At 39.5% G+C, this 13,318-nt stretch overlaps 1 protein-coding gene across 1 annotated transcript; it reads right to left on the bottom strand.

Moving 5' to 3' along the window:
• Positions 1-5,966: 5,966 nt before the first annotated feature.
• On the bottom strand, positions 5,967-11,577 carry LOC138597073 (DCN1-like protein 5). Its single transcript, XM_069668602.1, has 10 exons — positions 11,503-11,577; positions 10,046-10,087; positions 9,813-9,855; positions 9,552-9,651; positions 8,978-9,140; positions 8,224-8,315; positions 7,925-8,033; positions 7,704-7,808; positions 7,460-7,562; positions 5,967-6,439 (listed from the first exon to the last, which is right to left on the bottom strand). The coding sequence occupies exons 4-10, from the start codon at positions 9,617-9,619 to the stop codon at positions 6,384-6,386; spliced, it is 696 nt and encodes a 231-aa protein (XP_069524703.1). The 5' UTR covers positions 9,620-9,651; positions 9,813-9,855; positions 10,046-10,087; positions 11,503-11,577; the 3' UTR covers positions 5,967-6,383.
• Between the last annotated feature and the right edge of the window lie 1,741 nt (positions 11,578-13,318).

The raw sequence follows: 13,318 nt of genomic DNA, 5'->3' as shown, positions 1-13,318 counted from the left end.
TCCTCCAGCCTAAGTAAGAACAGAAAGTCAGCTGCTGAACTAGGTTTGAGGTTTTATAAATAACGTCTGGAAGCATTTAACAAATTATTCCACATACCAGATACTGTAAGTTGGAAAGTACACTCCAAAGAAATAAATAAAATGTAGGAAAATACAGCACAGGGGAATTTAACTCTCAACTTGGAAATAAACACCTTTACCATTTTATGATATCCGGAAAGAATTTATCAAGGAAAACTGGAAAGTTTCTCTTAATGCTTTTGTTATACATCACTGACCTCTGGTGGATGTAGTGCAGGGTGTGAACACTCTTTGAAACAAAAGCTAAGAAAACGATCTGTCTATAATATAAGACTGTAACTATTCATTTTCAACCCTCTCCAAATACGTAGCATACATACATGTGCATGAGACTGATAAATTAACTATTAAAATTAATTCACAATTAATATAAACTTAAATCCTAAACAAAATTATAAAGAAAATGAAGTAATGAAGTAGTTAATGAGTGGTGTCTATTCCTAAATTACGTAAGTGTAACGTTTTCCTGACAGTGACTTGATATCTTGCATTATTTTTTAACAGTGGAAACACGTTTCGGAGAAGAATGGTCAGCATCAGTGTGTGCCAAATCTACTCAAGTGAGGCGAATAGAATCCATCTTGTTCAACCTTTTATATCAACAGAAATACAAGGGTGTATGTACTTTGTTTGCACATTGGATTTTTGGACAACAACTAGTACAACAGAGTTAATTTTTTAAAATCCTTTTTTGATTGCAACCCTATGCAACCAGTTTCCCCCTTATTGCCCATTTCCAATAGAAGTTTGTGTTTTAATCAAATTACTCGTCAAACAGAAAACTGCAGAGGGTATTTCAGCAGATGATTATTGGTGGGTTTTAGGGGGTCTGGGACAAATACAAAGTTGTAACCATCAAGTTGCCTTTTAACACTATATCTGAAGAGTATATGCACGATGCATAACACTAAAAGTGCAACAGCAGGCTTAACAGGATGTCAGTTGGGGCCTATGGCTCATATTTGTCTGTGGTCTGCCAAGCCAGTACAACAAGCTCAAACAGTTTATCACACCTAGGCGGCTGTGGCTTAGTGGTAGAGATGGTCGTCTTTCAATCGGAGGTCGGAGATTCGATCCTCATGGGCAATACACTGAACCCCAAATTGCTGCCGGTGGCATAGCCAACGGGTATGAATGTGATAACTGATTGACAGTTCAGTGTATGAATGCGTGTGCGTGAATGAGTGAATGTCGTTGCAAAGACTAGAATAGCGTTATATAAGTACAGTCCATTTACCATTTACAAACCCCAACTATCAAGGGCAAATCGATTGACAAACTCTACATTAGCACAAGCCTATATATGAACTAATGGCCTGGTCATTAGCTGATTGAAATACTCAGTTGTCCCTGGTGAACCCATGTTTAGATTTAGATGTGAAATCAAGCTCTGCTAATCACAACTCACAGAAAAATTAAATGTGACAAGGAACACCAACTATACACTACATGCAGGATAAGTACTAGATAACTGAACTTCAGTACCCTGATTAAGTAAATGTGCCGGGTTACATTCCACCTATGGAACTTCAGAAATGACGACTGCCTGTGAAACAGCTTGTCTGTTGATTTGCACACTGCAGCTGTAGCATAAGCAGCACATCAGCTGAGCGTTTACAGCAGCTTTTCAGGATGTGCTGCTCCTGGAATGTGTCTGGCATTACTTAAAAAGATATTTTTGCAGTTCCTACTGGTTGCCAGTAGAGCACAAGAAATATACTAGATTACTTAATAGTGCTTTAACAGAGGAGGGCAGAGCATATTAATGTGATCAAGCTGTCTGCATGCCAAAGGTTTTACTGTTCGCAGAGTTTAACTTGACTTTGTGAATTGTTGTACAGCCAGCAGGTGTTCTTATAAAACACTGCAGCTCTCTGAGTGATGCTATTAATCTTTAACATCATCAGAGGAGACGACATCCACAGTGTCATGTGAGAAACTGCACTTTACACTTTGCCAGAGGAGACGCACCAACACATCCATCAGACAATGTGAGCTCACACACGAAAAGGAAAACCTGGCTGCATTTAGAGGAAATATTACCAGCTGTCACAGGTAAATATCAGCGACTCATACATGGAACATGACAGACACTCAGCAAAATTATTGTCTATTACTTTAGCACTGCTGAAATCTTCAAAAAATTATAAACAACTGAAGTGAAGGTGAATTTGAAATTTTCAACACACCTTTTTATATTAAACCACAGATTTGATTCCATCCAACAGAATGTGCAATATTTTTGTACAGCATCTTATGATGTAGTTCTCTATGACGCTAACAGCTACAATTGTTGATTTTTTGGCCTCTTGAGAGCGGATGAAAATCATCTACTTACAGATCCAGCAGCTTAACAGCAACAATTAACTTTCTTCACCAGCCAGTCTCTCATTCTGTCTGTCTGTTGTTTTGGCCAGCTAGTGTACAGAGGGTTTTAAATAGTGTGCGTTATCTGGATCAGCTGGCCGGTGGAAATGAGGATGATATGAGAGGAGTTTGCATGCTTGAACACAAGTATTACACAGTTTCTGTTACCCTCTGCACTTGGTCCATAAAAACACATCTGACTCTTATTTCCTTTGCAGGTTCAAAATGTTAACCAGGTGGTTAACTTTAACAGCATTCCTGGCTGCCTCAGCAGATTTAGTTAGCGCAGCTGTTGGCCACGGCCCTCTAACAGTGGCACCAACCTGCAGGGTCATAGGTCATCCTGAGAAAGCGCTGACTTTAAACTGTGGGGATGGAAAGAATGCAGGTCAGTAGAAAAGGCTAACATGTTTTTAACGACATTAAGAACGACGATACAATTCTTCCACACCTGAACAATTTTAATTAAATGTACTTATTTTCATATGATTATTTCACTTGGTATATTGATTCTGTTCCAAGGTGTAAGGAGTCTTGGGAAAGTTTTCCTCTTTTTCAATGTATGATTATTCAGAAAGATGTTGTTCCTAATTCACATTCTGCTGAGAAATACTAAGAAATAATAGGTGTGACATACTGTAAAATTATGATAACCTCCCCCTCGTCAAAAGAATTACATCCAAAAAAAGCTGAAAAACATTGTAATCATTTGTACATCATCAGCATATATCTATAACTCCTCACCTGTAGCTACTTCTCCTTCCATGTGTAGGTGTGGTCCAGTACTGGCACACCCCCTTTGGAGACCTCGAGACCCCAGGTTTCCTGAGTAACCTGGGCCCTGTCTTAATGCATCATGATGGGAGCCTGGTGGTCCCCAACACCAGCCTCCTCCACAGCGGCCTGTACTACTGTCTCCTGCAGCACAAAGAGGGAACTACGCTGTGGCCATATGAGCTCCATGTTGGTCATGACAATGAAAAGCAGCATAGCTGTGGTGCGTTCAGGTTCAGGAGGGATGTTGGGCTTAACGAGGAGACGCAGGGAGGTGTTTCAGATGGGCAGTTCGCAGGAGCTGTGGCTGCATCAGTGCTTCTGACATTTGTGCTGGGCTTCAGCGCTGGAGCTCTGACCAGGACTCAAGTTCTCAGGTGCGTACAGGGCCCAGGGATCAGAGTCCCAAAACCTAACAACACTCTATTTTTGAGTTGCACTAGAAAATACTTGATCTTCACTGTGATAGAAAAGATAACAGAAAAACATTTTAATTTTCATATTCTGCTGAATCAAACTGAGACCAATGGATGCCTTAAACAGGAGAAAACGATACATTACAGCAGCAAAGTTGGTTATGTGAGCTTTGGTTTAGTTCTTTATTAAACGGGCTAAAAGATAGAAAACTGTTGGGACGGTTGTTGTAGCATTCCTACAACTTAAATAACTTTATAATGAACATTGTAAATTATGACACACTGATGTGGGAATCATGGTTATTCTTGATTTTTTACAAGGGTTGTCACATGAACTTGATTTCAGCCTAAATGAGACAACTTTACAGACTATCAGCCAGAGGGGGCTGTTAAATATTTCTTAAATCAGCAGGTGCATGTTTACCAGCTAGTCTGCAAATTTGCAAACAAAAGGAAGCCTGAAAGAGAAACAACCAATGTATCTCAGTTGGAAAGGCACTACTGCTTCTCTACTGCAGCAATACTTTATGATATAGACAACAAAGTTGCCTCCTCTTTAAACACTCATTTGGCAAGATCCATTCACTGCCAATAAAAGCATTGAGAGGGAAAAAGCATCATGAGATTAAAAGAAATTAGATATCAGAGTTTTATGGTGGTATCGATACTATTAGAAGATAATATGTAAACTATATTTACAACCTGCTGCACCTTTTCCTTTCAGGTGTTTAGGGGCAGTAACTTCCAGGCTGACATCACTACGGCAACAACATCGCCAAACTGAGACACTGGACCATGGCTCTGAATTCTTCATTACAGCTCTCCCGCCCATGCACAACAACCAAGCCTTTGAAATGGAACAGGTGTTGGACGACGACTCTGCGAATTTTGTGACCACTGAGTCGACGATTTCATCGACAACCTCGTCACCCCCTGTCAAACCTAGGAGAAGCTACAGGCAAAAACGTGAGGAAGAGCAGGAAGCCACAGCCTACCTGGAGGGATGTGATTACATGAAAGTGGAGGAGGAGGAGCGAAAAAGTCTGAAGGAAAATAATGATGTATGTGATGGGGAGGCAGAGGTGGAAAGAGAGTTCAGTGATTTCTACCCATCAGGAAAAGATGGAGAGAGTCAAACTAAAACAGAAGAGGATGAGAGCAGCGAGGCTCAAGAAGAGAAAGATGGAATTGAGAGCAGAGAGGAGAGGAGGCAATGGAAACAGGGGGAAGAGGTGGAGGAGACAGGTGTGTTGGATATTAGTAGTACGGGGGATGGAGAGGATAGTAGAGGAAGTGAGGAGGAGGTGGGAGATGAGGAGAAAGGGAGAGAGGATAAGTCTGAGGTTGAGGAAGGATGGAGAGAGGAGAAAGAGGGAGATGACAGAGAAAACAAAAGGGGGGAGGAAGATGCAGACACAGGCATTAGCAGCAAAGATGAGGAGCCAGATCGTGAAACACCAGAGGACACAATGAAAAATGGCACCAAAGAAGAAGAAGAACCTTCTGGCTCCCTGCTCTCCCGGGGCCGACGCAGCCGTGTCATCCGCCTGTACCAGTATGACGAGGACGGTCAGCGCTACGGACACCTTCCAGACCCTGCCCCTGAGGAGCAAGGCCCCGCCCCCAGGCTCAAACAGCGCTCCCTCTCACTGACACGTCTCAGTGCCATTATGGCGACTGCCTCAGCAGGGCCGTTGGATACAAGAGAGACAGAGGGGGAGGAGAGAGAGGACAGGCCACACTTTCACATGGAGATATAAGAGACACTACAGAGGGTGGACAAGATGGTGACACGTCAGAGGACTTTTATAGGATACTCCATCTCCTGCAGGGACTAATGAGGGCTGAGAGCCACAGGAAGCATAGTCAAGTCAGAAAGTACTGAGTGATGAAACTTAGACAATGTTGGATGTGATTTTTCCGTAGGATTTGTATCACACTTTTATCTTTAAATGCTGTGATTTAACTTCCAATCAACTGGCTATAACCTCTACTTTAAATGTACTCCACCACTGAATCATTGAAGCCATTAAATCTTTATATAAATATACCTTTTTGGTATTTACATTGACACTAGAACTTTATAAGCTTGCATTTTCTTCCTTGTGTATCAATAATGTTTTTATTATTTCACACTGAGCGCAACTTTCTGACTCATTCAAACTCAAAAGCCTTTTGCCCTCCCAAAGGAAGGACCCATGTCTACAACAGACATAGCAAATTCACTCTGAAGGATGCATGTTGCATACATGCATTACATATGACTGTGATACGTGTGTATTTATTATTTATAAAACCTAGAGGTCGTACCAGTTATTAAAAGGCAGATTGTCATACTTCCATTTTCTTTTTATTACTGTGAAAACATCTACAAATAAGTCACAAAATGGGAAAAAATAATTATCAAGAAAACATAAATTCAAGAGCTCTCTCTTTCTTTTCTATTCATATTTAAGAGCTTGTCCCCACACATCTTTATGTCTCCAAATTAACTCTATAAAAAGTCTACTCAGTGAGAGAAAGGCCTCTTGACCACAGTTGGCTGATGAGAGACGATCTCTGTTTGGATGTGTTAGTCCACAGGGATGATTCTGTAGTCCTTATTTGTGCGTGTGAATTATTAAAGTCTGTAAATACATGTAAGATCTGAAACTGCAGTTTTTGAAAGGATAAAAAGATTCCTCCTGTGTTTGTGGTTTTTGTTTTTCTTTCCCGTGTCTGGTTTTTGGTGAGGGACGTCGTCTGCTACGATCCTGGCCAAGCTTTCTGCCATTCCACAAACTCGTCTAGCAGCACTGGCCCTGAAGACACAACAAGGCCAGACATGATATTAACATACAGTGAAATCTGCACTTTTTTTAGGCTGTTAAATCTGAGAAATCAAGGTGCACAGAGCAGCTTTATGAATAATAACTTAACGTTTCTCTTATTCTGGAAACAAAACATTAATACTGATCAGTGGAACATGATCACCATTTGTGGATTAATATACAACAATAATAACTACATTCATTTATAATGACAGCAATTAAACCTTGCATAAAACAGTCTGTAAATATGAATGTGGGTCCTTGTTTTCATATTGATTTGTTTTTATGTTGACACATTTGAAGAAACCAGCAAATGCTCTGTATTTCTGCCTGATGAATGACTTCATTTGTATATTTATTTCAGCACTTGAGCCTGTCTTGAAATCCTTTTACTCTTGTAAGGTCCTTAAACGCTCGTGGCAGTGCTGACCTTTGAGGGAATGGAGAGAACCAGAGTCTAAATGAAGGAAGCTATCATTTAGCTGTGTTGCATCATGCAGTGTCACATAACCCTTGCTCTGCTGAGTGAGAAGACCACCAACAGAGATTTCTCTTCAGTCACACTAGTAAAAGTAGCAGCACAGCAAATGATAGCAAACCAACTGAGAAGGAGTCACTAGGAGTAGGTAAATTTATAAGTGAATGTTTTCACGAGCTGACGTCACAATCACAACACTAACCTCCCCACAGTAACTTTGTCTGTATTATTTCATCCTCTTTGAGACACAGAAAAACTGATTGTCTTCGTTATATTCCTGAAATTGTGACTCTTCCTTGTAGTCAGTGTATTTTTTTTGTCTTCACTAACTTCAATCATACTGGCATAATAAACTAACAAAGTGACCTTAATGCAGAAGTATAAATCCAGTCACGAAGTCACTAAATTTCTAGTACCCCCTATTTTGCCAGGAGATGTGAAATAATTTTGCTGTTCCCTTTTTTGTACGAGTAAAGCCTCAGCATGGAGCCGCTGTTAAGTCCAAGTTGTTAGTGATTTTCTTGTATACTTACAAGCGCCATCTTCATCGTAGTTACTGAGGTCTGTGTTTATGGTCCTGCTGAACTCCAGAACGTTATACCACTGGTCCTTGTTCATGCCTTTGTACTTGGACTGCTGTGAGAGAGATTAGTGGGTGGGGGCAGTCGGGAAGTAAAGTAGAAAAATACAGGGTGATGAAAAAAGTACTGACAGGCATCCAACATTTGTTTTGCTGTTAATACAACACAACCATTTCTTTCACAACACCCAATTTACCTCAAGGAACTGATGGAAGACTGGGAACAGAGGCCATGTTCTCCCCAGCAGCAAGGCCAGCATTGATTTAGCCGTGTCCATGTCCAAACTCCTCTGGTCCTTATCCTAAGAAAATGTGTATTCAAATCTTAACTCATTTTAAACCACAGGAGATCAGCAAAAAGTAAGGGGATGTTCAGTTACTTTTTCATCAACAAAAAACAACAAAACACCAAACTCACCCTGGCAAAATCAAAGGCATATCTATAAATGTTTTTGAAGACAACAGAGTCATTGAGCTCACTGCGCAGGTAATCCAATTTGCTCTGTAACCTCTCTGTGCAGTCACACCTGCAAGTAGGCAAAGGATCACATGTAAAACGAGCACACACAACAGTTAAACAGGTCAACTGACCACTAAAGAGCGTGCAGTCAGAAGCCTGGTTGTCAGCAGACTAAAAGGTATAAATACAATCTTAGAGATTATTGCTTATTTTAAGCAACAAAAAATGGAAGTTATAATCAAATAAAAAGTTCTTACTGTAATAACGTCATTCCCCTGAGCCACTCGTCTTTTGTGAAGAACCCCATACTTGCTGCTTCTAGATGCCAGGCTAAAACTAACATGATAATCTGCAGGAAACAGAGGCAATCAGCTTAATCCTTACTTGCATTTGGATTTCATCTGCAGTTGCTGCCGCTTTTGTCCCTGACAGGTTACAGCTCAATAATTACACGTAAAAATGTAACGACAAATATGCAGTAAGATACAGTCTGTTAGATGATGAATGAGACTTATTATTATTAACTTCTTGACCCTTTCTTGATGAAACTCAGGTTCTTAGTATTGCTGTGCTTTTAATGATAAATGTCATAGGAGAACACATTTGCAGGTATTAATATATCTACTTCAACTAGATTAAAATTGGAGACTCTTTACTGACCCATGCTAAATCACAGTATCAGGGGTCCATTACTTATGGTTCCTGTCGGCTACATTTTTTTTACCATGATCTAATAACTCAAATAATAACTCAACTGTCTGAAAAATTGTAACATGTTCATCTTTTCCATTTTCAGTGTTGTACAACACAATAGTCTCACTCACTCCAGGGAGCTGTCCTCTCCACACTTAAAAGTCTGTGCAAAGTTTCATAAATAACTCTACTAGCTTCTTCTCTGTGGTAGAGGTGATTTTTGTCCTATAATAGCAGTAAGCCTGATTCTTGCCAGATGCTGAATAAATTCAGATCCAGGTCAGGAATAGGGTGAATACAAGAGGCAGGAAGACTTACATTCTCTGGTTCCACACCAATATCTTGACAGAACTTCTCCATGGCCTCTGGACCGACCACCTTGTCTGCGCCAGCGTAATTGTGAAACCAGGCCATGCACTTCTTACCAGAGAACAGCTTGTCAGTGATTGGTCTGGCACCACGGATTTGAGGTCGAGTGAAACTAAAAAACAAAACAAAAGTTGTATGTTCACACCCACAATTATCTACTTACATTCCCTCAACAAACAGAAAATATACCGTAGATGGAAAAGTGAAGGTGAGGGGCTCAGTATGCCGACTGCCAGGTGAAAGAAAACCCTTTTTCAGGCTACTGCAGGGTTCAGCCAGTGGTCGTACACACCAGCTAAGACCCTCTAATGCACTAGCTTCTTGTTAAGAGGTTTGATCAACATGCTACAAACCACCACAACACAAGGGCCTACATTGAGTTCAATACTGCAAAACAAAATCTTATGGAGATGCAAGATATAAAAACAGTGAAAATGGGTGAGCATTCATGCAACGAGCAGCGATGACCAGAGGGGACAGGCATACAAAGTTATTGTGTTAGTGAATGTTTGCGTTGGTTTACCTTGTAATTTTACACTTGGGCTCATTATCATCTGCTTCAGGGAGCTTCCTTTTCTTCTTCACGGGCATCACTGAGCCTTTAATAGGTTTCACTAGCTGGGCTATACATAGGAAAAGATTAATGTAAAGATTTATCTTAGCAGGGGCTAATGAAATAACATCCCACATCTTCAGCGACCTACACAAACACCTCTAGATGCCAACATAAGCCTAAAATCAGTAATCGGTTTCAGAATTAAAAGGTACAGGGTGCAGATCATACCTGTGTACTTCTGGCTGCCTTGTCCATTCAAATCTAAATGATTCTAGAATACAAACAAAATCGAAAAACTCAGGTTAAAAAGTTCCCTGCAAACCACTTCAATAAACCTTAATCCAGTTATAGGCGAGAGATTAAGGTTGTGATATTACTGCAAAGTTTAGCAGCATCACTGTCTAAATGTTGGGCTGCTTTATCCTACTGTACTACATTTGAAAATTTTAAAAAGTACTTACAAGCTTGTCCAGCGTTTCAGATACTGTACAGATTTGTGAAACCTGTTTCAAAGAGCAGACCAAATCAAAACAAGCAAAATGTCATTAAAAAAGTTAATAATACATTATTTAAATACACAAGGGGGTGCATAGGTAGTCATGCCGCTTGATTTAAACGGTTGACAGTACTAAGAAATTTACAGAGAATAAGAATAAGTGCTCCCACAGATTGGGTTAGTCAACCTAGATTGCATTTTTTGACACATTAACAAATTTTGTTGACGACCTTTATTTTCCAGGGTCCTTTATATTAGGATCCGCTTGGTGCCAAAGCAGTGGCCTCATTGACATAGATAGAGAAGGGGGGCAGAGTTTGTTTAGCAAGCACAGTTGTCTGTGATCAAAACACAGTCAAGTAGGCTACTGGAGTTCACCAATTAGTACTGAGTCAACATTTTCGATCATCCCAAAAGGTGTTGGATCTGTGAACAGGTGTCCAATCATGTGCAACAACGTTTAAATGAAAGGCTAAGACATGTTGACTTAAAATTTTATTTCAACATCCAGTAATTCCAGAGGATTTGTAACCAGAATCGAGCTGTATAAAACAGATTAACCAGCAACAGAGGACCTTCAATCGGAGACTTGACAAAGATTGGTGTGCTGTCCTTTCAAAAGGGAAATGTACTAGCAGCTGTCACAAGTATGACTCGCAATTCTACAAATGTCAGCGATAGCATAATCTGAGTCATGCTGAGACTTATATGTCAAATAGGTCAGAAAGATCTGCATTATACAAGGCATTTGGTCGGTTCAATTTTAGGTGCACGAATATCAGTCATATAACTGTATTAAGTGAAACCAAGGACTGCGTCACCAAAAATATTTTCACCTGGACCGTCGAGTAGGGGAGGTGGCTTTTTCAAATATATGGTAATTATAACAACAGTGACTATATTTCCATATTTGATTTATTTTGAAGTGACAACCAGTGGAGATTAAAGGGTTCTCTTAATTCGGGTGAATCTTCTGTCACAGACACAGATTGAGCCGACAGGTCGTCACATTAATGGACTGAATTTAACACTCTGAAGGTTTTAACGGCTACAGAACTATTCCGTTGATGCTAGCTGAAACGGCTAACGAGGTTAGGGTGACTAACCTTACAACTTCGTGAGAGATCTCGCAACTGGTTGTCAATTAAATATAAAAAGGAACTTTAATAACAACACATACACATACAATGTTACGTTTTTACATTTTTAGGCTCAGTTTTCGCTACTATTGGACTTCTTTTGTTTGCTAGCTGGCGAAGCGGGTGTCATAGCTACACTGCTAACGTTAGCTGATTTGTCAACATACACGTCATAGGCTCATCAAATCGACCTGAACCCAATTAAAATTAAGTATAGGATAATGTTATTTTTTTTTAATAGTCGACACCAAATAAAGTCCTTAAAATACTTCCAAATACTCACTTTTTTTTCAGTTAGCTATTCTCTGGCTGACAAATCAGTTCCACTTGCTTCTCTCACACCGGGATTTTAGCTGTCGCCGGCGTTTCCGGGGAGTGGACGATACCACCGCTTTATTGGGGGTGTAATGCAAAATAAACGTTTCCATGTTGAGGAAAGTGTACGGACACACGCATTTTTTACAGTGAATAATTTAAAGGGCATATTTATAATCTTAATTAAGTAAGACCCAGAACTTTATAACCAATAGCAAACACCGCAAGGAAAACGGTAAAACATAATATCCACCCCCTGCATGACCAAAAAGGGTGGGATTTGCGTCTTTTAAAGGAACAATCCTTTATTTTTGGCACTCACATGTAGCTTCCACACGTTTTTCGTTGGAGTCAAACCTCACTGACCTATGAAACCCAATCAAAGTGACATGCCGTTTAGTACAGACTTTAAAAGTTACTGGTGTCGCATAACTGTATTTAATACGTTTGCCTTTCTTAGTTTTGAATTGCTTTTGCATTTATTTCTTTGATTACACGGTTGTAATTTTATCTGGTGACAGAATTGTTGGCATTTTTTTTCTCTGTTCGGCAAACACCACATTCATAAATAAAGACCAACAAATTTTATGCATCTCTAAACCCTCTGTTATCACACAGCTGCAAATTTGTTGATATAAATCTTTTATCATATTGGTAAAATATCCTTGGTTATGTTGTCCCCTGACAAAATAGATAACTTCTAGTTTGTAAATTAAAAAACAAAAGAGAAAAAAGAAACAAAGCACTGATATTGAGCTAAAAATAAAAAAAAAGGTAATTCATATTGGATTATATATACTAGGTAAAAGCGAAATAATTTCATAGCAGTATCAGTCAGGAATGTACTTACCAACAGGATGTGTAAGAAGCAATTATGAGACAGAAGTGTCTCTTCACTGCATTTTCAAACCCAAATTAAATACAAAACCTGAATTAATTATTTGTGTCTAACTATTTGCATCATATTTCAAGATGCTAATAAATTCTATAACTCAGCTTCACATGGTGATATTTGAAAAAAACAAAACAATAATTCAAATCACATTTCTGTTTAGTATCTCATATTTATTGCTTTCAGCAACAACAGTGACTGGAAGCAAAGGAAAGAAAATAACCAGAAATCTCTGTCATAACAGTTGTCTTTATTTTGCCAGGAAATAAATAAGTCAACTTTTAAAACATTTGAACCAAGAAAAACAATGCAGCACATGAAAGTGATTGACCCACTCTCCTCCCACGCCAACAACACATAGCTTAATGTCTTTTGTTGATGTGGTTGCAAACATTCAGCTAGTTTAGGCTGTCACTGATTGTGTTAACTTCAAGTTTTGTCATTACGCAAGGCTACAGGTAGGTCTGCCCCCCTGTGCAGGCCAGGCCGATGGGCAGGGACTTGGGGTTTAAAATGAGAAAACAAAGCATCCACAGCTCCCACAGCCCCATCCACAGGCAACAAAAATGTTCATGCCTTTGAACCTCAACTGAAGTCATCTATCACCAGGACTGAAAAAACTACAGAAAGTTTTCGGTTTCACCAGCTTACACTGATTCTAATCAACTCTTGTTTAACATGATCTTAAAAAGGACAGTAAAATAAGTCCAGTATTTCAAAAAGGTTACCATGGAGGGAATTGACACTTTTGTATGCCGTAAATACTGAATTAGAAATACTTAAAATAAGCTTTTAAACTGTGGTCTGAATGCTCTACTGTTGGCTCAGACTCACACATACATTTTATTGATAACAGTTTTGCTGAAGAAGAGTATGAAATCAAACTGTGGAT

The sequence above is a fragment of the Semicossyphus pulcher genome, unplaced genomic scaffold, assembly GCF_022749685.1.
Source record: "Semicossyphus pulcher isolate SPU_LCO1_2020_fin unplaced genomic scaffold, fSemPul1.0.p SCAF_19, whole genome shotgun sequence".
NCBI lineage: Eukaryota > Metazoa > Chordata > Actinopteri > Labriformes > Labridae > Semicossyphus > Semicossyphus pulcher.
Note: the sequence above shows the minus strand (reverse complement) of the source record. Positions and strands in the feature narration are given on the sequence as shown.

Coding starts and splice junctions, on each gene's coding strand:
- LOC138597073 (XM_069668602.1), bottom strand. CDS start 9,619: ATGCCCGTGAAGAAGAAAAGGAAGCTCCCTGAAGCAGATGATAATGAG. Junction 7,809..7,924: donor ATGCCTTTGATTTTGCCAGG/GTGAGTTTGGTG, acceptor ACATTTTCTTAG/GATAAGGACCAGAGGAGTTT. Junction 6,440..7,459: donor CTACGATGAAGATGGCGCTT/GTAAGTATACAA, acceptor TTGTGTCTTCAG/GGCCAGTGCTGCTAGACGAG.